Genomic DNA, 27,655 nt, shown 5'->3' with positions numbered 1-27,655 from the left:
ATGGATAAATACAATTAAAGTTTTTTTTAACGTGCGGAAATCTTCATAAGACACCCCGACTCCTTCAGAGGTGATTCCCCCGGGGGCGCCAGGGTAGTGTGGGATTTTTATTAATAATAAGTTTTTAATAATTTTCTTGTAAATATCTCTATTATCAAGGCTTATTGGCTAAAACTCTCGGACACCTATTTACTTATTTTCGACATAGATCCATCGTGCCAAGGCTCATCCAAATCGATATCTATCACATGATGTCCTCCCCTTGTGAGTACAATTTTTAGCAGAGGTCACATCGATGGGGACTTTTGATATATTGTTTAAAATGGCGAAATAAAGGCACATACAAAAATATAGTTTGCTGGGAATTATCCCGCAGACAGATTATAATTTCATTGGACTATATGCCATGAACCTGTTGCTATGCTCAGATCATGGACATAGGAATATAAGGACGTAGCAATGGTTGAGGGGGGGGGGGGGTGAAGCAGCTTCCGGGGAGCGGGGAACTATGGTCACGTGATATGCACTCTGGTGCCGCATTGGCGATTGGTTGTGATCGCGCAAGCACAATCTCATTTTCATCGAGTAAGAGTTTACAACACAACCGTGTTCTCCACTCCTCAGAAGCTGCTTCACTCCCCTCGCCTAAAGTGGCAACTGTTAGTCCGTCCCTATATTCCCATGTTCATGGCTCAGGTCCATGGTCTATCTATACTACGGTGTAAGACTGTAGGGCCGGTATTCATAGTCGCTACTTATTCTTAAGCAAATGCTTCAGCATGCGGCATCCTCTACTAACCTAGTAGCTAGTGAAGGATGCCGAATGCTTAAGCATTTGCTTAAGAATAAGTAGCGACTATGAATACCGGCCTAAAACTTAGCACCTCTCCCCAGCAGCGTTTTGTGATGATTACTGGGTGGTTCTCTGGTCGCCGCGAGAGGTCTCGTTGTCAGAAAACCACGTACTTGTGCGTTTATGAGATTATATTGGTAATTGGTAGTATTATGCGCAAAAAGTCAGCCTTATATGTTTTTTCTCCTAGGGCGCCAATGTACCGGCAGCCAGAAAAACTGGGAGCTAATAATCACACATCCCCCGGTCGTAACATCTGTCTATTACATCGTGGTTTATGCATACCTGAAAACGTTTTTGTCACCATGATACGATAAGGTGGTAAAGGCCCCAAGCTAGTTAAGGTATGAACTGATTCGATTCCCGGTAGCATGTTTTTATGGCATTTAATCACAGGTGATTCTATAATTCCAATTTCAGCTTGCTTTCCTGCCACCATTTGCAAGGTAGCGACCTGAGAATCAGCGTCTGAAAAATAATGTTGAACAGTTGCCATTCTCATGGCCCACGGGAATGGGCAATTGCACTGACCGTAACAGTAATATACTGACCTAGAGTATTACCGAAGAAAGCGGGACTTTCCCCTCTAGTATATAAATAATTGAACAATAATGCAGCTGCTCCAACTTGTTTCTTTCTGTCCGGCAGAGAACATCTATGGCCGCGAAGATCTGTGATGTCCTGGAATTTTAAAATGTATAATAACATATAAAGGTACGCTTATGCTCATAATGGTGCCGATGATTATGAAAGTGGTGTAAGTAAAAAACCTAAAAAATATTGAGATTTCTCTTATTTTATTTTATATTGATTTATATACTCCGCGTCAAAATTAAAGGAACACTATAATTTCCTGAAAATTTTGGTCATTTTCAAATGGCTGTACCTCTGCGAGAAATGGTCAAAGTGGTATTGAAGTTTCTAGTTTCTGAATCAAGGATTCAATTTTTTTAATCCATTATGATACTGTTTTATCAAGAGCTAGAAAAGATTTGAAAAATTAAAGAAAAATATTTTTATCCAAACTCTTCGCAATGACGAAAACTGTACTTCAATAACTGGGATTATCACCACCCAAAGCGCGCTACGAGTTGGCGCATGCGCGATCGGATTTATATTTCATTGTCTGCGCGTCAGCATGGAGAGATGAGACCCTGCGGTTCGTCACTCCCGCAGTATTTTCTGACTCCAAACTCCCTCTCCGATGCGTGTGTGAATGTGGGCACACGCGCGCGTTGTGTGTGTGTGTGTATTTGTGTGTGGTCTAATAATGTTGTTACCTCTCCGCATGATAACTTTCCTCAATCGGTTGCGCATGTTAATGAAGTTACGAATTTTCTGTTGGGGAATTCTGTGCCAAAATTGGCGGAGGGCGTGTGCTAATTGTCCCAAATTCGGCAGGTTCGGGTACTGTTGTCGCAAACGTCGCCCAAGAATATCCCAAACATGTTCAGTAGGATTCAGATCTGGGTTCACTGCTGGATGGCCAAGAACTGATATCCGATTTTGCCGCAGAAATCGTAGCGTATGGCGTGCCGTATGCGCCCTTGCATTATCCTGCATAAGCACGAAGCGGTTCCCCATACGTTGACGCAGGGGGATTACAACAGGGTGCAGAATCTCGTCCACGTACCGTGCAGCGGCCAGCCCACCAGGTGGGAGGACAATTAATGGGGTACGTGAGTACCGTGGTACCCCGGCCCAAACCATAACCGATCCACCATTGAACGCAACGACCGGCCTTGTATGGTTGGCATTATGGCGTTCACCATCAATCGTTCCCCTGGAGACAAAATCGGGACTCGTCAGTAAAAAGGACACTTGCCCATTGTCGCTGGCCCCAGGGCACGTAATGGCGAGAGTATGTCAAACGCTGCCGTTGATGGTACTACAGGAGATCGGACGTGGCGGATTCTGTCTGCGGTTCATAACTTGTTCCGCAATAACGCGTGCAGTGACGATTGGCTCCCGAAGAGCATGTCGGGTAATCATTCTATCCTCTCGAGAACTTGTCGCACGTCTGCACCCTTCCCTTGATCTCCAAGAGTACTGTCCATTCTCTCGAAATCGAGCATACAGACGGGTGACAACCGACGGACTAACACTAATGGAATTGGTAACTTGTTGCTAGCTGTGGCCCTCCTCCAACAGAGTCACAAACCGAGCGACTTCGTATTCAGTTAGTTGACGTCGGGGCATAACTCAATGCAAGAAAAGAAGTTTGCTAAAAGTTGAATTTAAAGTTGCGAGTTGCTACGTGAGTACTAGGTCATGGCGCAGCGTCTGGTTTGGCTGTGTTGGCGCATGCGCAGTGAAGCGTAGGTTCGACCGCGCATGCGCCAACTCGTGGCGCGCTTTGTGTGGTGATAATCCTAGTTATTGAAGTACAGTTTTTGTCGTTGAAAAGAGTTTGGATAAAAATGTTTTTCTTAAATTTTTTAAATCTTTTCTTTTCACTAAAATGACATTGAACTAACAAAAAAAACGTGCAACAATCTTCAAAAGCCACGAGAACAAAGAAAGAGTTTTGAAGAGAATCGTAATGTAAAGCAGGTGATCGTTCAACTTTTCACAGCATATCGCATGTTTGACCATCCAGGACATACGGAAAAAAAATCTTATCGGTCCGGCCGTTTGCACAGTGTTTAAGTGATCGGAGGCTCAATTCCGTATCGGCAGGATAACCAAAGTCGAGACCAAATTTGGTTACGTCGTGGCACAGTTGGGCCGAAAATACGCGGAGGAAGTGGAAGACATTATTTGTAACCTACCGGACGAAAACAAGTATGTTATCCTCGAGGAAGAGTTAATAAAACGACTGTCCGACTTGGATAGTACATACACGCGCCCGGAAATTGTTGGAATCCGAGGATATCTGGGACCGCACAGCGACACAGTGTTGGCACCATTTGAGGAAACTGGCAGACAGTGCGGTCAATGACGAATTCCTGGCTGAAATGTGGAAGAACCACCTTTCGGAGAATAGTTTTAATTAACCGTTTAGCAACACACTTTGTCCATACCGTCTTACATCACGAGTCGTGTGGTAGAATTGTTCAGTTTGCTAATGTGAAATAAACAATGTTACTGTTATAATTCGTTAGTAGTGATATTCCACCCTCGCGATAACTCTCTACAACATTTTCGTACAAGTTATTCATAAAATTTTACAATGATAGATAAGTTTAACATTAGAAGACCATATATGTTGTTAAACATTTTGTTCAATAAAGGAAAAATATTTTTTAATACGCCCTAACTCAACAGTCTAAATATTTCGAAACAAAAACTACATGACTTACACCACTTTCATAAGCACCGGCAAAATTGAACTTAATGTTTATTTATATTTATTTATATTATTCTATTTACATATACACTGCTGAACAAGTTATTTGACCACCCCATCCCTTCCTTCCGAGACATCCCACATAGCGCAGACGCCGGAAAGACGTCAATTGTACGTCCGTTTTTAGGTCTGGGCAGCTTTAGGACGTCTTTTGGGCGTTTTTAGACGTCTGTGTGCTATCTGGGTGCTATTATATGATAGGGCAAATGGCATTCCCATCTATGATACGAGGTTTCGTGGCGAGGACCATACGGCCACTGATCGTGGGCGTTATGCGGCCGTGGCCGTTCTGTCAGTAATTGACTCGTTTTAATTCCTTACTTCTGTTCTAATAAAATTTGGCATTCTGTAGCGCTATTTATTTGTAGTTTATGAATATTGTTCAGAATATTATATTCGCATTAGTATCATTTTCGCATTAGCATTATTATCAGCGTAGCAGTTGAAAAAGTTTGTTAGAACAGAAGTCAGAAATTTAAACGAATTAATTATTTACTGACAGAATGGACACGGCCACATGGTGTTCGGCGCTATCCTCGGCACCACAGAACCTCGTGCCAAAAAGATAGGAATGATATTTTTCGTAGCGTTTCTCGGGAAGCAAGAGTGGGGTTGACTATGATGTAAGGACATTAGGTGTGCTCAATCGGCAGCTCATTTTCGTCTTCTACTGCGCATTCCCACTTTCCGCCATATTAAAATTTGTATGTATATGAATGCATATGGAAGTGTGCGGACGCGTTATCAAAATGTTGATAAATTAATTCTACACTATTTGGTTGACAATCCAATATGGAGGATCTTGGGAAGGGCACGTTATTGGCTAATCTGGAAGGCTGTGCAAGAGCACACCCTAATGTCCTTACATCATGGGGTTGAAAAGTACAGTTGATCCCGGTTAAGCTGATAACTTCAGGGTCCGGATAGTATTATCTCTTAGCAGAGGCCCGTCCGGTAGGGAGTCGAAGTCCACTTTACACTACATTTCACTTTAGAGTAGACTCGTTCCGCGCAGGGATATACTGTTGATTGGTAGGAAACCAGGATTGGTGTTGCACAGATAGGTCGCAAATCGGTAGGGGTGTAGGTCTACTCTTATATGGAATGGAGGCTAGGTTCCGGGACCCGGGTAATAACCGAGCGCGGAATTGTTATGTATCTTGCTAATAGTTGCGTGAGTTGTGAGAGAATTGCAAGAGTGTGCGTGTGCGGGCAACCTGAGGTAGAGCATCCCTAGTCGCAAGAGGAAATAAGCGCTTATTCGGGGTGGTAGGCGAATTTGACACCTCCGATTTCACGCTTCATTGAGATTGGTGGCATTCGGCACTCGAAAATATAGGATTGGAAAGGTCAGGATAGCACTAGCCATTAACCCGCCGGCGGTCGCGCCGTTTTACAAGAGCGGTAGCGCCGTGTACCCCGTACACGGGGATCTGTTTTGGCTGAAAAAACCGTTTACCGTGATATAGTGTACCCAGCACCCCTATGTATTCTTCCAGTGTACATTTTTGCATCATGTTGTAACGAGTTACCGCGGTGGGACGACGATCTTGCCCCCCACCACGCGAGGTAGCGAAACCGCGCTGCCTCAACAGTCTTGCCCCCCACCACTCGTCCGCAATTACCAGGAACCGGCGCGAGAGGGTTACGCGCCGAGTAACTCTCTCGCTGCCGAAAATCAGCGGGCGAAGACATATAGGTCGGGGACAAAGGCTTATTCAAGAGAGAACGCCTAGAGCGTTAGTACGATTAGTACGCCTCTCCCAGCGATCTTGTGTGCGATTCCACGTTCGTGTGCCGACACTAGTTCCTGTGAAAGACCAAGCCCTCGTGTAAGCACCAGTGCGTCGACAGACTGAGTCACTGCGCATTTTTGAATACTCTCCCCCCACGGTTCCCACAAGGATAGCGTGAGCCATCCTCTGGATCCCGGCCGCTATCCGCCATCGATCTCCCGAAAAGATTCACCTCTATTCTCGAGAGCGTTCTTATAGCCTCCGTATCGCTCGCGGTTGTGCCCACTGGGTGAACGGGCACCAGGCTCTCCGACCAGGGTCCAGGGTTGGCCCCCCAGGACACCGAACGGTCAAACCGTCTTTCCTCTCCCACTTCGTCGAATCGCTACCGACGATAGCGATACGCGTCGTACACACCGCGACTCGCGATAGTTTAAGGTTTAAGTTAAGCCGCCTACACATTTTGTGCCAGCATAGACCTAGCCCGGATACCCTGTACATAGCGCTAAGACCGAACAAATTGTCGTACTCTACCTCTGCGTCTAGTCATTCGATCGATGGCCCTGGGAACCGTCCTGAGCTGGCGATACGATACCTCCACCGGACGGTAACCCCGCGAATAACGGTTACAATGCTACGTACTTGTCAGGTTCAAATTCAGTTTGGAAGTGTCCCTGATTTAATAAAAACGAAAGTACGCCGTGTATCCTGCCGCAGAGCGCGCCCGTGTACTCACAAAGAGTTTCTCAGGTGTCTGCCTCCGATTGCTTTGGTTTTTGGATATGTTTTAGAAGACAGAAAAATAAGAAACAGGTGTCGTTCTATTTTGGCCTGTTTGCATTTGTCGGGGGTGAAACCACCCCTCAAAGGTTTGCAGGTGTTCGTCCCCGATTGTTTTGATTTTTGGACATGTTTTAGAGGACCGAAAAATAAGAAACAGGTGTTTTTTTTTTTGTTTTGGCCTGTTTGCATGTTTGAGGGTGAAACCACCCCTCAAAGTTATAAGATTTTCAGGTGTTCGTTTCCGATTGCTTTGATTTTTGGACATGTTGTAGAGGACCGAAAAATAAGATATACTTGCTTTTTTATAACGGCCCGTTTCCATATTTAGGGGGTGAAACCACCCCTCAAAGTTATAAAGTTTTCAGGTGTTCGTCTTCTATTGCTTTGGTTTTGATGCGTTGTTGCACCACCTAAACATGCAAACAGGCCAAAATAAAAAGACACCTTTCTTATTTTTCTGTCCTCTAAAACGTATCCAAAAACCAAAGCAGTCGAAGACGAACATCTGAAAATCTTATAACTTTGGGGGTTGGTCTCACCCCATAAATATGAAAACGGGCCGCTTTAAAAAAAACACGTATATCTTATTTTTCGGTCTTATAAAACATATCCAAAAATCAAAGCAATCGGAGGTGGACACCTGGGAAACTCTTTTTGAGTACACGGGTACACTCTCCGGCAGGATACGCGGCATACTTTCGTTTTCATTCAATCAGAGACCTTTCCAAACTGAATTTGGATCTGACAAGTACGTAGCATGATGCAAAAATGTCTGCTGGAAGAATATATAGGGGTGCTGGAAAGAATAGATCACGGTAAAACGGTTTTTACAGCCAAAAACTGACCTCCGTGTACTGAGTACACACGCGCAACTGCCGGCGGGTCTTAAGGAACACTGTACCATAACTGTAACTTAAGGGGACTAGGCAGTCAGACTCGATTTTTTTTGTTGCATTTTTCGAAAATACCACCCTTCCCGAGTAAAATGCCGCTTGGTTTATGTTAAAATTTGCAAAATTAAGGATTTTACAGCCGAAAAGGTCGAGCGCGTCATAAACCGTTTCTGCGTGCATGCAGGTAGACTAATTCCTCTTTCGAAACTTTAAACGCGTTTTTCTCGGAATCATATTTCCTCTTCGTTTTGCAGTGTTTGCGAAAAGACGGAGATACAAATCGATTTGAAAAAAATCACATATATGAAACATGTCTTGTTACGACCTGAACCTAAGCATAAGTTTGTGAAAACTCCTATTTTGCCAAAAAAAAAAAAATAAAATGGCTCTTCTCCCTGGCGAAAAATCACATTTCTTTAAAACTTGCAGTTTTACAACCACTATACTTATAATTTTTTTTCTTTTTTAATAGGTTCAGGGCAGAATGGGGGCTAGGGCAAAATATCAATTTCAGAGGATATTTCACAATTCAATTTCTTACGGCCAGAATCACTGCAAAATTACAGCGGCTCCAGAAAAAAACACCTATATATCTGGCAACTGTAGCGCTGTCATACATACGTATACATTATTCAAATAATTTTTTTTTACTGTTTATAGTATTAACAAACATTACCCAAAAGTACTAGTCACAATTCGTATTCATCTCCTTGTAATTAATTCGCAAAAAATACTTGATTTTCAAGCGATATGACTGCCTAGTCCCCTTAACCGAGGAACACTGTATTGTGTTCGGCAGTGTACATGTATATCTTCATATTTACCTCAACGTTTGGAGCACAGTCTTTTGTCACGATTACATCGGCATAAACGCATGGTGAATTATTTTTATTGAGGTGATGTTCAAAGCAAAAGCTTACGGGTAAAAGTTCACCATTTTCCCATTCTGCGTCTCCTGGTAAAATAGCTGAAAATGAAATTATATAAAAATTATTGGCAAATACGTATGACATAACCAATTATCGTTTTCCACAATATCGAACTGATTATTGAATATCCTGATAAATAATGTTGAATCAAGTAGTTTGGTACCGTTATTTTTTACTTCAGATATCAATTATGCTTTAATATTCAGGGTGTTCGGCAACAGGCAGTAGAAAGTGAAATGGATCATTCTAAATGACAAATTATGACCAAAATCAAGAGTCACGAAATTGCGGTGGAGGCTTCGTTGTTTAGTTATTAATGTTTAAATATACGCATCAGAAACGCTTGAAGCACGGCAATTTTGTGATCAGCAGCTCGTGTTTCTTCGACGTCGCTTACAAGGGAAGTTAGGCAATCCGAATATGTAGAAAATTATGCAACTTTGTGTGTAAGTAGGTAGAGTAGTTCATTCGTGCGACAACCTTATTTTTGTTGGTGCCATAGTGCGGGTCGAGGGAGGGGGAGGGTGATATCACCCGTTGAAAAAAGTTCAGAATTTTCTTTTTCGTGGAATATCTCGAGAACGGTAAGGGATATTGAAAAACAGTTTAAACAAAAGTTGCAACTTTTTTGTAACATCTACAAAACTGCGTGAAAATAATTATCGAAAAATCGATAGTTTTCAAGTGTTCCGCCACTACCAATCCTTAATTCGATAACTATTTTTACACAGTTTTGTATGGCACCAAGAAAAAATAGGGTTGTCTTACAAACGAATTACTCTACTTGCACACTATTGTTGTGCCCTGCGTGATGACTCGCAAGGCTGGTAGGGGATCTAGCGTAATCGTGTGTTCGGGATTGATTAAAGCAGGAGTGTCGAACTTCCCCACTCCGAGAGCCGCACGAATCGGGCCCCGGGTCAGCCGGTTCCCCCACTTATTTTTCCCCAGGCGTTGCACGAGACCTGGCAGGGAGAGAGTGCGGCACCGGGAGAAGAAATTCATCAGAGTGAAGTAGGTGTGGAGGGGGCCGTTCTCCTACGGCTCTACGGAGCAGGCGAAGAGGAGAAGGAGCCACTGCGGCTCGCGAGCCGCTAGTTCGACACCCCTCGATTAAATGATAAGAATCCACCGGGTGAACTGCACCATGTTTGTTTAAACTCAAAGACTAAGTCTTTATTAAAAAACAACTAAACTAGACTGAGGTGTACAAGTAGGTGTTAGCCGTGTTACCTGGTTGAGGGTCGGACCTCGAGTCTGCCGATTTGCGGAGCCAAATCGGGTTTTAATTTCGCTATTGGGCGTGGTGCCGTCGCTTCGAATTACATTTTTCTTAAGTTTCGCTCGATTCCGCCTAAACTATTGGTCCGATTTGTATGCAATTTAATTATCTTTAATTTAAGAGTCGTCGCGATCAAATCGGTCAACTCTAACGCGAGATATGGACAAAAACGTCGGGTCGTCTTCTTAAAAAATTACCAAAATATTCATTGGACGATATCTCACAAACGTATCCATAGGATTTCGTCTCATGTCGATTTTTGAGTTTAGGGGACCACCTTACATAAGAATTTCATAGTGGATTTTTTTGGATGTCGTAAACTAGTGTAATTAATCTTTCTTAAGTTACATACTATTTTACATACAGTAAAAATATGGACTTTTATCTATAAAATAACGTTCGAATGGTTGCATTTCATGCCTTCATCTCGAAATATTTCGCTGTTCGGAATCTGTAGATTTATGATTTGCAAACATTTTACGTTGGTAGGAAAATGTTGCCATTATCTACCAATGTCCTTTATTTTAAAAACATCATTACCATAGAAAAATGTTACAAAGACACGTACCAATATCAGCTACTTCCTTTGCGACCGGCCTATGGTTTCTGGACTCGTACAGTAGTACTACTGGTTTTCCAGTAGCAACTTCAACCGCTTCCACAAGTACCTCGAACAAACTGATCGGCAATGAAGGCACCAGGTGTGTTGTTAACACAAGAGGACGTTCAGTTAAAAGTGGCATCGATAAGGGGGGGCATTTTCTGGGAACGGCAACATTCGATGGCTTCTGTGCGTCCTGTGAACTCATCATTTAACATTAATTAAACAACACATTTTATCGCAGGACATACACAGTGTATGTTTTCGAGTCGAAGCTTTCGAACGACCCTCTTCCAGGGTCCTAATCTCTACAGCAAAGGAGCACGGAGATCCAAATTGGAAGCCGGAGAACTTTTTACGATTCTGGACGCCGGGTTAGAGTTGAGTCTGGAGTTATTACGTTGCTAACCACATCATTAGTGGTGATGGTGGTGGGGAATGGCAGTAGTGTGTACTCGCCTAGAATCGCAGAGTTCTCTGGTTTTCAATTCGGTTCTGATTTTAGTTTATGCACCTCTGCTCTATAATCATAAACACAAACACAGCAAACACATTCGGTAAACTATTTATTTGCTAAGAGTTCGGTTTGGCCTACACGTTAAGAGCTCGGAGGTATTCCTACCACTTCTCACTCACTCCTGGCCCGCGAAGGCGAGAGCGAGATGCAACAAGAGCGAGTTAGAGGGACTGAAAGCGAGCGAGGAACGGTACGAGATAGAAGACGCGTTGGTACTTTCTCTCGCTCCGTCTTTCGGACGCCTGCTACTGCGTCATCTGCGTGCGCGACAGGCATGAGCGTTTAGACTCGCTCTCGTTCCATCTCGCTCTCGCCTTCGGCAAGAAAGAACCGAGAAATGATTGCTCGGAATCGTGCCCCTTCTACGTTAAATGCTCACCGTCGGCCCCGAGCCGCGAGCTCTTAGCGAATAAATACTATAATGAAAATGCCAATTTCTCTATTGTGTATTAGATATTCACAGAAGTACCATCAATGGAATGCAGGTGTTTTTCTGGTGAAAATGACACCAAACATGATATAATTATTTTTAATGATTGTATATGGGCCAGAGCAGGCCTGCCGAATTAGAGCTCCATTGGTGTCACTTTCATATTGATACGATGAAAAATAAAGAAATTCAGTTTCTGTATAATCGATGACATATTCCCGAGCAACTCCAGGCGCCAGTTTAGACGGGTGAACGATACAATCTCGCTCGGCTCAGGCGTCGGGGGATCGAGGCTCGAAGAAGCGCGGCTTCCTATAAAGGTTGTCGCCAAAGTATCTGTGGCCGTCGGATGAACTCACGTCGAATAAACTGGATTCATCCGTGGCGCTTCAAATAACGATAACTCGGGTTATTTTTATTCGACGACGGATAAAGACAAAGTCTCTTTTATTTGATACGTTATTTAGATAATGCCCAACTCTGCAAAACAGTAATAGGCGAGTGTTCGATGAATCAAGTGTACTCGCTGAACCGACCATACGGTGACCAGGCATAGGGAAAATTCCCCATGCCCGATGCTAGCTCTCCAGGGCCGCAGGTTACACATGCGCCCACAATGGGTCGCCGCCCACTTGTATGACTTTGCCAGTGCGCCTACTTACGGGTTATGTAGTACAAGGAGGATAGCGACCACTGGGGTGGGGGTCATTGCAAGACTGGTACCAAAGTTAAGCTGGGTTTATATTAGTCCAGTCTAGTGATTCAATCCAGCACCGGAGTTGAATTGAAATAATGTAAACAGTGTTTTTATTCCAATACAGTGCCGTCCTTCGAGCAGGTTTGGGCTGAATCGAAAGTCTACTTTTCAATCCAGTGTTTACCCCCACCATCGAGAACACAACATTCCAGTATTACTGGAATAGTCTAGACGGTTCAATCCAGTGCTGGTTGAAGCGTAGTAGAGTGTGCATGTGTTTACAAAACACGTACAGTCATATGTCTGTGTGCCATTACAGTCTACCACTTTCAACGGTTAAAAAAACACTGGAATACTATAGACATCGACCGATTTCCAGTCAAACAACTCGCATGATCCAGCGACTGGACTAGTGTAACCGCAGCATAAAGTAGTGCGTAAGTTTCATTGGCCGTTGTCTGGCGCACTTGTAGCACTAAGGTAAAAGACCTAATACAGTACTTCTTTGCTGAGCGCTCGGTTTGTCCTGCACGATGAAGACTTTTCGCTATCCCCACCACTTCTGTCTCGCTCTTGTCCGACGAAGGAGGGAGCGAGATGGAACGAGAGCGTTTCAGAGGGACTGAAAGCGAGCGAGGAACGGTTATGAACAGTACGAGACAGATGACACGTTAATATTTTGCCTCGCTCCGTCTTTTGGACGCTTGACATTTCGTCCTTTACGTGCGCGACGGATGTGCGCGATGGTTGTGAACACTCATTGTAAAGACGAAAACGGTTTCCGTGAAAGCTTGACACAGGCCTGGCTCAAGTCTTTTTTGCGCCCTAGGCGAACTTGTCAATTTTCGCCCTTTATTATAATACATATTGTTGCGAGCACCGGGTATAGGCCCGTGCATAGCCTGCTGGTGCCCGGATCTGAAGACAGAAGAAAGGCAGCCCCCTTAAAGAGTACGATCGGTATATTAATGAGATGGACTCTCTTGTACCGAACGCCATTGCGTTCGGACGTACGGGTTTAGCTAGTACCAATGTATAAACTTATAGCTACGGCTCTGTGTACCGAAATATAGTTGTGCAGTGTGTACGCCCGTCTATTATCCTATCCTTTGCGCCGGGGTGGCCAACGAGGAAGCGCCCCGGCGCAACAACATATTTGAGATTATTTATGACTTTACTTTGAATAATTAGGCAACTGCCTAAGTCTTTTCATTGTTGGGATTGTTGAAAATATACTTTTAAATGGAATACAACAAATTGTACTGCGACTGCTTTAAACTAAGAATAAAAATTCAGAGTAAGGTCATCAATAATCTCAAATGTATTATAATAAAGTATGCGTGGAGTAGTCACGATTTAGTCTGAACGCTCGCGCCCGGCGCGCACGTCCGCCGTGCACGCAAAGCGTTCCATCTCGCTTCCCCCTTCGGCCAGAAAGAAGTGGGAAACGATCGCTCGGAATTAGGGCTCTCTTAAGGGGGTAGACACGTCACGTGACCTGGCCGATTCGGCAGGTCGGTATTACAACAGGTTTTTTGTGCACAGAAATGGTAATACCACAGACAAGGTATAGAATATAGACTATACCTCGTCTGTGGTTTTGCTATGATTCGACGTTAGCAGTCCTCCCAAGTAGGCGCCATCTCGTATCCACTAGCTGAACTAAATTTGTCACGTGACTTGCTCTGTATTATCGCCAATATGGCGGAATTCGTATTTGGGAGTGCAGACACGAGAATACGCTTTTCGTCCTTGTATGAGCAGATTTAGAACTGGGTGAGGTCTCATTCGAAAGAGGAAGGTTCGGTACAGCGCGCTCTGGTCATCGTTTGAGTCACAAAACTCTTTTAGTGACCTAAAAATACTTGGATTCATGCGGGTGTATTTTGTCGACTTTTGCACTACTTTGAACACTCAGATTATTAGATATCAACACAATCTCGTCGAGCCATGACCAGAGCGCGCTGCACTGAACCTTCCTCTTTCGAATAAGACCTCGCTCGGCCCAAAATTCGCTCATATAAGGACGAAAAGCGTATTCTACTGAACCCATGTTTCGGGCCAGATTATGTCGGTATACAGCGCACTGCATTACCCGTGTATACCCCCTTAACGATGAGTGCTTAACGCCGGTCCTGACCAGCGAGCGCTTAGCGAGGAAGTACTATACGTGGATACGTCCCAGTACTTGGACACTATATAGTGCAAATAATAGATACTGATTATTACATTTAATATTTGTTTTATCCATAAAAGAACTATTTTATTCAATTATTCAAATATTGAATAAAATATATTCATATACATATTTTTCTTAGTAAACTTGTAACATTCTTAAAAAAAATAATATTCTTGAACTCTCTGGTTTATACTATTTAAGTATTGCTCTTATCTAATTTGCTACACCATCACTACTTTTTCCTACACCGGGTCAGCACTTTATGTTGCAACCCGCGCTCGCGCGAACAGGTGTGGTTGGCAACAGCGCCTCACGGACGTCTCCACTACAACCATGCACCGACCCAGCGGAGAGCTGCCAGCGATCGCTGGATAGCAGTGATGCCCGAGCTTTGAAAATTTTAGGATGGTCTTTTTCAAATTAACGTCGCAAAGAGCTATTCGGAATTTCCCGGTCCGGGTTGAAGAATCTGGGGCCTTTTTCGTACAACTTTTGAACTATAAAAGATATCGGAATGCAATTTGCGCCGAAAAATGAGGAAAAATTATTCCCTCTTAATGATAGATAATTTAACATATTTTACGTTTACTTAATTTTTCTTTTATCAATTGTTTAACCATAATTGTCGTCAAAAACTTTTGCAAACTGTTTATTTGATACTTTATTTAATGCTCTTTTTAAAATTCATGGTATTGATAAATAATTATTTCTGTATCATTACTTTCATAAATTGAGAAATTATATTTTTACTTAATTATGTGTTAGTTCTGCAGACCTCAAAATCTATTGTTCAGGTTTTCTTTTTTATAATTGTATCCTTAATGCAGTGCATACATAGATCGGGCGTAAGGGGTAACTAATGGGACGTGTCTTTAAGGGGGTATACACGGGTAATGCAGTGCGCTGTATACCGACATAATCTGGCCCGAAACATGGGTTCAGTAGAATACGCTTTTCGTCCTTATATGAGCGAATTTTGGGCCGAGCGAGGTCTTATTTGAAAGAGGAAGGTTCAGTGCAGCGCGCTCTGGTCATGGCTCGACGAGATTGTGTTGATATCTAATAATCTGAGTGTTCAAAGTAGTGCAAAAGTCGACAAAATACACCCGCATGAATCCAAGTATTTTTAGGTCACTAAAAGAGTTTTGTGACTCAAACGATGACCAGAGCGCGCTGCACCGAACCTTCCTCTTTCGAATGAGACCTCACCCAGTTCAAAATCTGCTCATACAAGGACGAAAAGCGTATTCTCGTGTCTGCACTCCCAAATACGAATTCCGCCATATTGGTGATAATACAGAGCAAGTCACGTGACAAATTTAGTTCAGCTAGTGGATACGAGATGGCGCCTACTTGGGAGGACTGCTAACGTCGAATCATAGCAAAACCACAGACGAGGTATATTCTATATTCTATACCTCGTCTGTGGTATTACCATTTCTGTGCACAAAAAACCTGCTGTAATACCGACCTGCAGAATCGGCCAGGTCACGTGACGTGTCTACCCCCTTAAGAGTAGTGTTGAAATAGCGCGAATGTGTGTCCGAAACAAAATAGCGGGCATACTGGAGGAACTGGTCTTCCGATGACGATTACGATGATGGGGCGAGCCCTTTATCGACGGTGTTGCAGTTGGATGACGAATCACTGACGATCGAGAGACATAAGATCCGCGATGCGTTAAGCGCATTGTCATTATTCGAGACGTCGTGGATCAGCATCTTTCGACACGAATTTATCCAATTGCCGCGCGAGCATCGTCAAATGTTACGTCATGTCGCGCGATATAGTACTGCAGGGAAATGCACATTATATTGCATCGTTGATGATAAGGACGTGTCCCGCAAGCGGACAAAGTACAATACCGCGAACATGTGTACGCCGTTGACGCTTCTACACGACATCAACAACGGCACGATCGAATTACGGAAAGTACTGAGTCCTGATACATCGACAATTACAGTGACGAGGTTATTGTGTCGGGAATTGGCTAGATTTTTGGACGATCGTACGAGTCTGCCGCGAAATTCGAGGCTTGTCCTTATACCGCTGAGTTTTCGATTTCCGGATTTAGACCATGATCGCATCACCTGGAAGAGCCGCATCACGAAATCAGGTGAAATCGAGCGTCTTTAAGAATTTGTGAAGAAGTGAACATGGAGGTGTTCACACACCTGTTATACATATGTATATACGTTGCGTTGGAAGCGTTTCTTTCTTTCTTTTGTTCATACCATTTATCTATTTACGAATATCTAATACATGTATACATATAGCGTAGGATAGTCAAAAGTGTATTTTATACGTGTTAGTACATATGTATATATTTTTTCCTTCTTTTACTGAGATCAATTGTGCAGTAGGGGGAAACACCTACAGGAGTGGTGGTAATGTGTGCGTGAACTGGCGCCAGCACTAAGCCAGCCAAGTGGCCCCAACGCGAAGCCAACCACGGCCAACCAGCGTCGACAATCTATTTTCCGTCAACGCTGTTTGGCCGTGGTTAGCTTCGCGTTGGCACCACTTGGCTGGCTTGGCGCTGGCGTCAGTTCATGCACACATTACCACCACTTCTGTAGGTGTTTCCCCCTCCATCACTGCAGATTAATCGATCCGAACTCTGACTGCCAACGTGAAATCATAGCAAAATTGAAGCGTTAACTTGATACATATGCCACAGTAAAAGGCATTTTCGTACGATTGTAGGTTAGGTTATATGCGTTTTAGGCATACATTGACCACGGTCGGGGCCAGATATCTTGGTCAGTGAGTTCGGTTTCACGAACAGCGCGCGAGGAGAAATCAGCCACCAACACCTGACGATCGTGGATTAGTAGTTGAAGTTGCTGAGCCCCCGAAGGGTATGGTGGGGTAACGGGAACGCTGCTCGACTCCGCCTGAACATAGCCGTGTGGCTGTTTTTTATTCTTAGCGTAATAGTTGTGTGCGTTACGAAGCTATGCGTAAACCAATACGAGATGAAGCAATGGAGAAAGAATCAACGTTCTGACCAATATAGCTCCTGAATTTTTTCTGACCTAACGCACACCTATTCTGATGTATGTATTTCTACGCTAAGAACTCGGTTTGGCCTACACGTCAGGAGCGTGACGCTTTCCCCACCACTTTTGACTCGTTCTTGTTCTGCGAAGGCGAGAGCGAGATGGAACGACAGTGTGTCAGAGGGACTGAAAGCAAGCGAGGAACGGTACGAGACAGATGACGCGTTGATATATACTTTGTCTCGCTTCGTTTTTCGTACGCCTGATACTCCGTCCTTTGCTTGCGCGCCGGGCATGAGCCTGTATAGACTCGCTTTCATTCCATCTCGTTCTCGCCTTCGGCAAGAAAGAAGCGAGAAACGACCACTCGGAATCGTGTCCCGTCTATGTAGTTAAAGTGGTGGGGATGATTCGCTGCATGTGTGCGTACCTCACGGGCACCGAATATCCACCGCGCGACGAGCAGGCGTAGCCCAAGAGAGAGTGAGAACGTAGAGAAAGGAGCACCGAGGCAGGCAAGCGGTGTGGTGGGAGAGTACCCCTCACGAAACTCACCGGCCAATATATATGAAATGGACTTTAGTCCCAAGATCTGGAATAGCGCGGGTCAGCCAAAGGCAGGGTCCCACTAGCGCAACTGCGTGCCGCGTACGGGTCAGATTTACGAGTTTCTCAGATTTCAGAGCAGTTTGGAGCACTTGAAAGGGTCGACATTTATGACAACACCCGCGTCGAAAACGATCTTGTGCGCGCTATGCCAGGATTTCTCTGCCACGCGCGCACGTGAATGCACGCCGCGCATCGTCGCAAAGACTGAAAACATGTGTGTTTTTCAACGCAAATGTACTCTTTACTCCTACACATCACTTGCATAGTGTATTTATGGTCTAATATTTAGTTTATACATTAATTATTACTGTAAATAGCAACAATTACACTGCTGCAATAGGTATACTTACTTGTTTCTAGACATGGCGTAATTGTAATACACTATATGTGCAGATATATGACACTGAATTGTAGTAGTACATCTTTATCAGTTTCAAATTATTCTATTTCTCAAAAACAATTAAGTTATTGCTTTGATTCATCCTACAAGAAAATCCTAGGTGTAAAAAATATCATTTTTCCGGACTTCTCTATGTTTTTCCGTTCACACCAGAGGCTATTCAGAGGCCACCGGTGGTCACCGCAGCAGTGAATGTATTAATTGTAATTTCATTTCCTATCATATTGCCCGGGAAATATCTGAACATTTGTGGATGTACGGAAGTCAAATTTTAATCATTTCCTAAGTCATAAACCATTTTTAGTAACTTCAGGTAAACTAAATGTAGGTAGCTACTTAAAAACAGATGTTTCAGTATCCAATAAAGTAACAACATATATGGGACTTTCAGTACGTTCACTAGGCCATACTTGCCTACCCATTTCAGAAATGCGAATTAATCGGAGGAAATGATACACGTGTATTTCCTGTGCAGGGGTAGAAAGTTGGCGTCTGGAAGGAATGCTGGTCCAATTGGTCACGATATAATCTCCTCCCTATGGCCCACTTTTTCCACACCATTTAAAAAAAGGGCGTTCGTATTTTCAATATTGGCCGCAATGTTAACTACCCTGAATCTCATATCATGTGAGAAAAAAACTAACAGGACGCCGAGATAGGAAATGACTGAGCGATGATGAAAGTGATGGCGGAACTGTGGTAGGGAAGCCACGGCAGAGAACTTCTTTCATTTCATTTGAAACAGAGTTTCCAACAATCGGTGACCGCGACGTAGTAAACCCCTTCAAACATCTCAAGTAGGTACTATGAAGTGTTAAGGCGTTGTTTCGGCTATTGACCCAACTGTCGGCGTTAGTTTTATTTAGATAAAGAAAGCAACATGTAGAAAAGGAGGCTAAGTAGTATTTCCACTGTCTTCGACGTGCGCGCCTGGCAGAGCGTCGGCCCATTTCGTGCGCACGGACCCATAAATTAGACCCTTTCAAGTGGATGAAAACGTCGTACGCGGCGCGCTGTTGCACTAGTGCAGGAGTGTCGAACTTCCCCACTCCGAGAGCCGCACGAGTCGGGCCCCGGGTCAGCCGGTTCCCCCACTTATTTTTCTCCAGGCGTTGCACGAGACCCGGCAGGGAGAGAGTGCGGCACCCGGAGGAGAAATTCATCAGAGTGAAGTAGGTGTGGAGGGGGCCGTTCTCCTACGGCCTTACGGAGCAGGCGAAGAGGGAAAGGAGCCACTGCGGCTCGGGAGCCGCTAGTTCGAGATCCCTGCACTAGTGGGACCCTGCCTGTAAGGCAACATGGCCGCGAACTAGGAGACCAAGTGCAAAGGATCACTATAAAATGGCTATAATTCTAAATCTGAGATATGTAAACTTACGGATTCGTTGACGATTGGAGTCATTTTGCATTCCGGTGCCTTTGTTTGGGTTGCGGCAGTGCCAGTTAGGACTTTCGTTTTTGTCGTTTCCGTTTTATTCTTCTCCTTTTTCACTTCGATATTTTTCGTGCTTTCAGTTTTAGTTATAGAATCTTTCCGGCGGATCTGTTTGAAATCTGTCACACTTTCATTCTGTGATGGTGCCTTTTTATCCTTCTTTTTTTCTTCGATATCCTTGCTTCGCACTTTCGTTTCATTCCTTTCTTTAGCTTGGGCGCTTTCAAGAGAGACAGTAATGGTATTCTTTAACTTTTTCGAAATAGAAGAGTGTGTTATGTCGCATCGAATTTCTCCTTGGGCCGATTTATCCGTCGTTATGTCTGTTGCAACTTTCGACATTCTCTCAATCAAGTTCTACGTCTCCCTGGTGGTCGAGTGTTTAAATCTGCTAATAGTAAAATTAAAGAGATTACAATTTTTCCATCAACATACGTACGACAGAACCTCGGATAAGCCGTTTTCTGTACCTACGTACTTGTTATCGTGAATGTACAATAGATAATTTAGATGGTAAAAGAAATGCACACTTTTTGGTCATTCCTTATCATTTAAAAGCACTTCTTGGTCAACATATCAAAAAATTTTTTTGCATATTTTCATCCCACATGACCTCAAGAATGACCAGGTAAAATTTTAGAACGAAATTTCTAACGTTACAGATTTCACAGACAGTTAAGGGGAAAAGACTGTATAAATCAAACGAAAAATAGAAATAATTTTTTTTCATAAATTTCTTCTAAAACATTTCAAAAATATATTCTGAAAATTACAGGCCGAAATTCAACTTCGTATTGATAATATAACCTGGTGACTTAAAAGAGTATTTGATCAATCAGATTCAAATTTTCCACACTTTTAATTTATAATATTCTTCAGAATTTGAATCACAAAGGTTTAACCAAATTATTAATTTTAACCACTGTTTTGAAACAAACAAAACTCGAATTTTTGGCAAAAATCACACCTAATTGTTTCAAGTTCCGCTATTTTTAAAATATGCATTTTTTTGCACCATGTGGTTCATATTCTTACTATTGGCACAAAAAATAAAAAAAAATTATTGGTCTGTTTCACATGACTACCAGAGACGCTACAACCGGCACCGTTTTGCATCTCGAAAAAAAACCTATTTCAGATACTGCTCTATTTCATTTGTATTTATTATAATTTGACTGTTATAATTTTTTTACTTGTTATAATGTTAAATAAATTACCCTTAAAGTTCCGAAATGATTAGCGCATTGGTATATTTGCAAAAATTCCGGTAATTATGCATAAAAGGGTAAACTTCACCGATTTTGATGACCATGAAATATGTTGTAAAACTCAACATTCTGAATAACTTTTTTCTATACATGTTACTGCTACTCGACTTTAGTTTCCGAGATATTTGCGAAAAACTTCTGTTGATTTATTCCGACGCCACGCATTCCACTTTCCAAGTTGTCCCGGGTATTAGTATTGGTTGGGGCCAGATCAGTGCAGGGGGCGCGCGCCCGCTCGCGGGCGTGTAAAGTATGGTGCCGAACCAATGTGAATTTGGAGATTTGAACCAGAAACATACGGCTGCCCGTCAACACCCCGACTATGTTCGGCGGTGTCGGCGCCGTCGGATGTTCGGATAATTCTGATTCTGAAACATAATTTGTTTGCTAGGAAGAGGATGTGTGGGGACTGTCGGCAACACCCCGACTCACATCGGTTCGCTATCATGCTTTAGGCGCCTGCGAGCGGGCGCGTGCCTCGGTACTAATTTAGCCCCACCCGGGCCAAGTTTAAAAGTGGAATGCGTTGCACCGGAATAAGTCAAAAGAAGTTTTTCGCAAATATCTCGGAAACGAAGGTCAGCTCCATCATTTGTTTTGTGCCATGCTGACGCATACGCTGCCACGGACGCGTACTGTAGGTAGCTATACGGCAGAATACATTGTAGTAGTAGCAACAGTTTTCGCAAATATCTTGGAAGCTATGGCCGAGTGGCGGTAACATGTATAGGAAAAAGTTGTTCAGAATATTGAGTTTTACAACGTATTTAAATTTCATCAAAGTCGATGAGGCATTTTGTGCATAATTATCCAAATTCCTAAAAATTGATACAAAAATTAGCCGTTTATACTGGCTTCTCCCGTTAAGGGGTTACGTCACCCTGAGACGCCCAAACCAGCACCAAATTTCACGAATTTTTTCATGATAATATGGGGTTGAAAATTATTTTTATACTTCTTATGTTTAGGGCATGTATTAATGAATATATTGTATAAATATTGCACAGAAATATTAAAGAATGGCCGAGTTATGCGTTGTCCCGCAAAGCTTCTCCGGTGTGACGGCCATACAAATTCGTGTTTTTTGAAGATGGATTGGCGCAAGTATATTAGATAGAAATGTGATTTTTCTTTTAATTAGTAATACATTTATTGAACGAAAAATATCTAATTTACCCGATTTTATATAAAATGATCTAAAAACTAAAAAATAATTCGTTTCTTGTAGTACAATTTCGATGGTGATATGTCATTTTAAATAAAATCGTGGGTACAGTATATTTCATAAGAGGATATGAATCAATTTAATACAGAATCAAGCGTCGAAATGAGCGATGGAAAGATATGAAATGTCCTGCCCCACGATTTTATTTACAGTGACATGTCAGCATCGAAATTGTAGTACAAGAAAATAATTATGTTTTAGTTTTTACTGCATTTTTAATAAAATCGTTTAACTTAAAAAAAAAATTTTACGTTTTTTTACTTTTTACTTTATAGTGTTTGTGGATTTACATTTCACAGCTTATTCAGTGTGGCAGTGTCTATTTAACGACAGTTAATCTGGGGCCACGGCAGTGGCTCCGCCAAATTCGAGCCAAGCCAACTGCCGTAGCACCCTTTACTGGAACCAACTCACAAGGGAACATCCCGAACCCGGAAATTCAAAAAATTCTGAAACTTCGCGAATATGTACGGAATTTCCCCCTGATTACAACGCCGTTTCTGTTTGCTGCCCAAATACACTCTAAGGAGATGTAATTGACCCCTGAAAATCCAGTTATTTTCCGATTTTCTGTTACAACTCGTGAACTGTAAAATAATTTTTTTATTAAATGATAGATCTAATTAAAAGAAGTAACTTTTATCGTGAAACTTTTTTTCTATCTCTTACATTTCGCGAGTTATAACACAAAATCGGAAAATAGCTGAATTTTCGGGGGTTGATTTCACCCCCTTTGAGTGAATTTGGGCAGCAAACAAAAATTGCGATGTAATCAGGAGGAAATCCCCTGCATATTCACAAAGTTTCAGAATTTTTTTAATTTTCGGGTACGGGATCTTCCCTTGTCAGCGTACTTTTGACCTGCTCATAACTTTGCACTGGAAAAAGTTAGATGGCTCAAAATTGAAAATAAATATTTTCTGTGTTAGAAGCATACAAGCTAAAACTGATCTCACAAATACACACTTCTATCTCTTGTACTTTTTAATTTGTACGATTCCAAAAATCACTGATTTTGTCACCGACTAACTGACTGACTCACTCACTCACTGATCATCAAAATTCTAAGGTACTTCTAGGTGTCCTACAATGCTGAGAGGGTGTAGCAGGGTAAGTATGGGCAAACGGCCCCCTACCGATTCTTGGAGTTGTTATTTTTTAAACAATGCTCCTTGCCTGAAACACCATTATGTAAAGTTTTAGATCGCTACTCCCCCTCCCCCCGTTAAGGGTAATACGGGGGGTAAACGCCCTTAACGTTATTTTTTTCTCGGTTACTACTTATGATATTTAAATGAAAAAAAAACGAAAAAATAGCTACACACATACTAACTGTACTACATATATTCATATTCAAGATGAAGCTCCATACAAATATTAATGGGCGGAATTCACAGTCGCTTCTTAATTTCAAGACAATTTCAAGCATTTGCTCAAGATGCCGCCTAGATTCATTATGTGTATAATATGTCGATAACAGAGCATTATTCTTGATTTTTTTTGGAGGTGGTCACTCAAAGGGTTGTTTCCAAAAACCACCCCCAAAAAATTAATTATTTTTTTCTACCCTTAATAATCGATTTACAATTTAGAGAAAAATATATGAAGTACGGTTAGTATGTAGCTATTTTTTCGTTTTTTTTTCATTTAAATATTTTAAGTAGTAACCGAGAGAAAAATAACATTCAGGGCGTTCACCCCCGTCTTATCCTTAAACGGAGGGGGGGGGGCGACCTAAAACTTTACATAATGGTGTTTCAGGCAAGGAGCATTGTTTAAAAAATAACAACTCCAAGAATCGGCATGGCCAATCAACGCCAAGCTGGAAAACGATGGGAAACGAAACGGCGCCACCGTCAAACCAAATCAACTAAGGTCGTGTTCAGATATATTGGCCGGTGAGTTTCGTGAGGGGTATTCTCCCACCATACCGCTTGCTTGTTCGGTGCGCCTTTTCTCAACGTTCTCACTGTCTCTCGGTCTAGGCCTGCTCGTCGCGCGGTGGGGATTCGGTGCCCGTGAGGTACGCACACATGCAGCGATGCACCCCACCACTTTCTCGTTTCTTTCTTGCTCTCGTTCCATCTCGCTCTCGCCTTCGCAGAACAAGAGCGAGTCAGAAGTGGTGGGGATAGCGCCAAGCTCCTGACGTGTAGGCCAAACCGAGTTCTTAGCGTAGAAATACATACATCAGAATAGGTGTGCGTTAGGTCCGAAAAAATTCAGGAGCTTTATTGGTCAGAACGTTGATTCTTTCTCCATTGCTTCATCTCGTATTGGTTTTCGCATAGCTTCGTAACGCACACAACTACTACGCTAAGAATAAACAACAGCCACACGGCTTCGTTCGGGCGAAGCCGAGTAGCGTTCCCGATACCCCACCATACCCTTTGGGGGCCCAGCAACTTCAACTGCTAATCCACGATCGTCAGATGGTAGTGGCTGATTTCTCCTCGCGCGCTGCTCGCGAAACCGAACTCACCGGCCAATATATCTGAACACGACCTTAGTCAAGGGAATCGGTTGTCGACGCTGGTTGGCTGCGGCCTCACTTGACTTGGCTAGTTGGCTTAGCTTGGCGCTGGCGTCGTTTCGTTACTCATCGTTTCCCGAGGCGTTGATTGGTTCGACGCCGCAGCGTCATCACGCGCATGCGTGGACGTGCGTAACTTTCCCCACTGAAAACAAGCCTGAGTGGTTTCCCCACAACGCTGCTATTGACAGTCTTCTCGCGTGAAGTGATGCTCGCTGCGTTCGGACAAACTTCACGCTCGTCAAAATAGCTTTCTTCTCTCCTTTGTCATGCATAATATTTTTTTCAACACCTGCATGAAAATGGTTGTTATTGACACGCAAACTCAAGTTTCAAAAGCGATTTTGACGAGCGCGAAGTTTGCTGCAAGCGGTATGGTTTGAAGTGACACCGTTGCGTTACAAAAAGCGGCCGGTCGAGCCATATGACATATCCTATGGGCGGTATACCGCCCTTATGTTAACATGGCTAATTTAATTATTCACCATTCTCAAACCGAGTTTTTACACTCAAGTCATGGTATATCCTGGCGCCATCGCATAGTTCCACTTCATATCATACTGTACTACAAAAGGGTGTAAAATGCCAACAAAAACATGCCTGTAAAAAAGGCCAATTTCGAGTGACTGCTTGGTCGTAAAAAGCAATGAGATGTGATCTAATGTGCAACCAAGTTCAACATCCCACTATAACGTGCCACAGCTAGGCACAGGGCTGCGACACAGAAAACGGCTCCGTGTAACTTGGCCACAACTATTGGTATTCGATAATTGTTGGACTGAGTAATTTCATATGTAACCGCGTCGGATATTATGTAATGTTCTGGAACATTTAACCGTACACGATTATACTGACATCCGTTTGGCCGCTATGTTCGGGAATCATTTCTAGTTCGCAAGTCGCAGAGTGCAGTAAGAGTGCGATATAGCTGAGAGAAAGATTGGTGTTGCGTATCGATCATAAGTACAAATCAGAAGTAAAGTGGTTTATCTGTTCATTTCGAGTACCATAATAAAGTACAGTATTACTGTTCCATTTACTTTCAAACACGTGATTTCTTTTATTAACCTGCATAAAGAGCTCTGCTCAACAATAATTGGGCAGAATAACAGTTTTTGCAGTATAAGTTCTTATTTAATAACAAAAGCAGATGCCGTAATGTGCTCTGGATTTAGATATTTTTACTATTTTCAATTTTTTTAAGCAGAAAACAGGTGATTAGGTTTAGGGCCAAGGGAATCACCGTCATGTCCGCATTTCTACTCACCAAAATTTTAGTAACATAACCTCATAATTCATTGTATGTTGTAACCTCTATTTCTATTCGAAGGCATTTTATTTTTTGTTTATCATTATTCTATGATTTACTGTTGTGCTATAAAACCTCTCCATAAAATATGTAACTTATTTTAACCTGAAAAGGCAACATATTATGTGAGCAGAAATTGGTGTTTTTCGTGAGCAGAAATACGAACATTTAGAACATTGTATTTAATTACAAATTACTAGTAGTTAAACATCTTGAAATATCTTTCTTAAATAGTTTTTGAATTGATTGATTTATTATTAAAGAATTAATCAATTACTCTGCATATTTTCATCGCAAACAAATTTTGTACACCTTCTTTATGACGAGTAACCTCTTAAATGAACCGAAATTGGGACATTCATCTTAGTCTTTATTATCAAGAGACACGGCAGTGTCTCGCGCCAAGTAGGGGAGACCGGGACTAGTTGATACAGGGGGCAAGTTGATACAGACGATTATCTTGACACCGTATATATATAGCTCCATTTGAGCGAGATATGTGAAGATTGTTGTTCAATTCTTTCCTACGATCCAGCGTACGAGTGTGTATACATTGACGTTAACAATCGTTTTCTTAACTGTTTTCGTTTATATAGAGAAAAAGTAAATAGTTTTGATACAGACAAATTGATCGTCCAAATAACATTTTTTCATTCATTTTGAATGTATTTTCTCAAGTTTTCGCTTACTATATATTAAAGAGGAAGGACCAAAGTATATTTTGGCATATTTGTTATTAAGTAATTAATTCAAATAAGAAATGAAAAAAATTGAAAACAGAATAGCGTATCAACTAGCCCCGCAGTGGGGTAAATTGATACATTTTACCTTCATCCAAGTAACATTTTTCCATTTATTTTGTATCTATTTTCTCAACTTTTCATTACCAATGTATTAAAGAGGAACGACCAATGTATATTTTAGCATATTTGTTATCAAGTAATTAATTAAAACAAAAATGAAAAACATTGAAAACTGAAAAACGTATCAACTAGCCCCGGTTTGTCCTACATGCGCAGCGCGAGACACAGTGCTCTATAACGCCACGCACCATTATCAAGAACCCATCGATTATCGAATCTCAATAATGGTTAATCCGATTAATTTTGCAACGGTCTTAATAGACAGCTTGGGTTTGATTTACATCAGAAAAGTGTCTTCGTTTTGTTCCTACGTGCCTTATGAGCTGAGATATTTCGATGTAAAGTTGCAAGCAATTTGGCGAATTTTATGTTAAGATATTTTCTCCATCGTCAAGTGTGGGCAAGAGGGGAGCATGAAAGGGTGAGGAAATGTCTCTCAGGCACGTCGTTCATTCGATGAAGGGGGTCGGTCAATCGCGTAACAAATTGTTGTCACGTGACAGCCAGATAGAGAGCACATCTGTCAAGGACGTAACCTAGCTAGTGTCAATCACTCATAACCTGCCAAGTGTTAAATAAGGTAAGTCGCCAAAAATTTTAAATAGACTATTTATGTAGAGCTTATAGAAACGAAGGCGACGCACAGACTTGGAAGTTGTCCGGAGAAGGTCCGACAGAGAAGCATCTTCTTTCGCACAACTTTCTGGAAATTTGTCAGAAAAGGAAAATCGACAAAATTTGTCAAAAGACATAGCATTAAGA

The 27,655-nt window shown here is 42.4% G+C and overlaps 1 protein-coding gene across 4 annotated transcripts in view; it reads right to left on the bottom strand.

Moving 5' to 3' along the window:
* LOC143367016 (uncharacterized) overlaps positions 1 to 27,655 on the bottom strand; it is a 92,099-nt gene that overhangs the window by 3,120 nt on the left and 61,324 nt on the right. For 2 of the 4 annotated variants that reach the window (XM_076808608.1, XM_076808606.1), the window contains exons 2-6: positions 19,639 to 20,086; positions 10,394 to 10,622; positions 8,439 to 8,581; positions 1,405 to 1,534; positions 1,139 to 1,321 (exon numbers count right to left, since the gene is read on the bottom strand). In XM_076808608.1, the coding sequence (XP_076664723.1) occupies positions 1,139 to 1,321; positions 1,405 to 1,534; positions 8,439 to 8,581; positions 10,394 to 10,622; positions 19,639 to 20,037 (1,084 nt within the window). In that variant the 5' untranslated portion in view covers positions 20,038 to 20,086. Of the gene's footprint in view, positions 1 to 894; positions 1,072 to 1,138; positions 1,322 to 1,404; positions 1,535 to 8,438; positions 8,582 to 10,393; positions 10,623 to 19,638; positions 20,087 to 27,655 lie in introns of those variants that run through there. The other 2 variants (XM_076808609.1, XM_076808607.1) reach the window with 2 other exon arrangements.

The sequence above is a fragment of the Andrena cerasifolii genome, chromosome 3 (assembly GCF_050908995.1).
Source record: "Andrena cerasifolii isolate SP2316 chromosome 3, iyAndCera1_principal, whole genome shotgun sequence".
Lineage (NCBI taxonomy): Eukaryota > Metazoa > Arthropoda > Insecta > Hymenoptera > Andrenidae > Andrena > Andrena cerasifolii.
The sequence above is the reverse complement of the archived record's forward strand: the minus strand, read 5'-3'. Positions and strand labels throughout refer to the sequence as shown.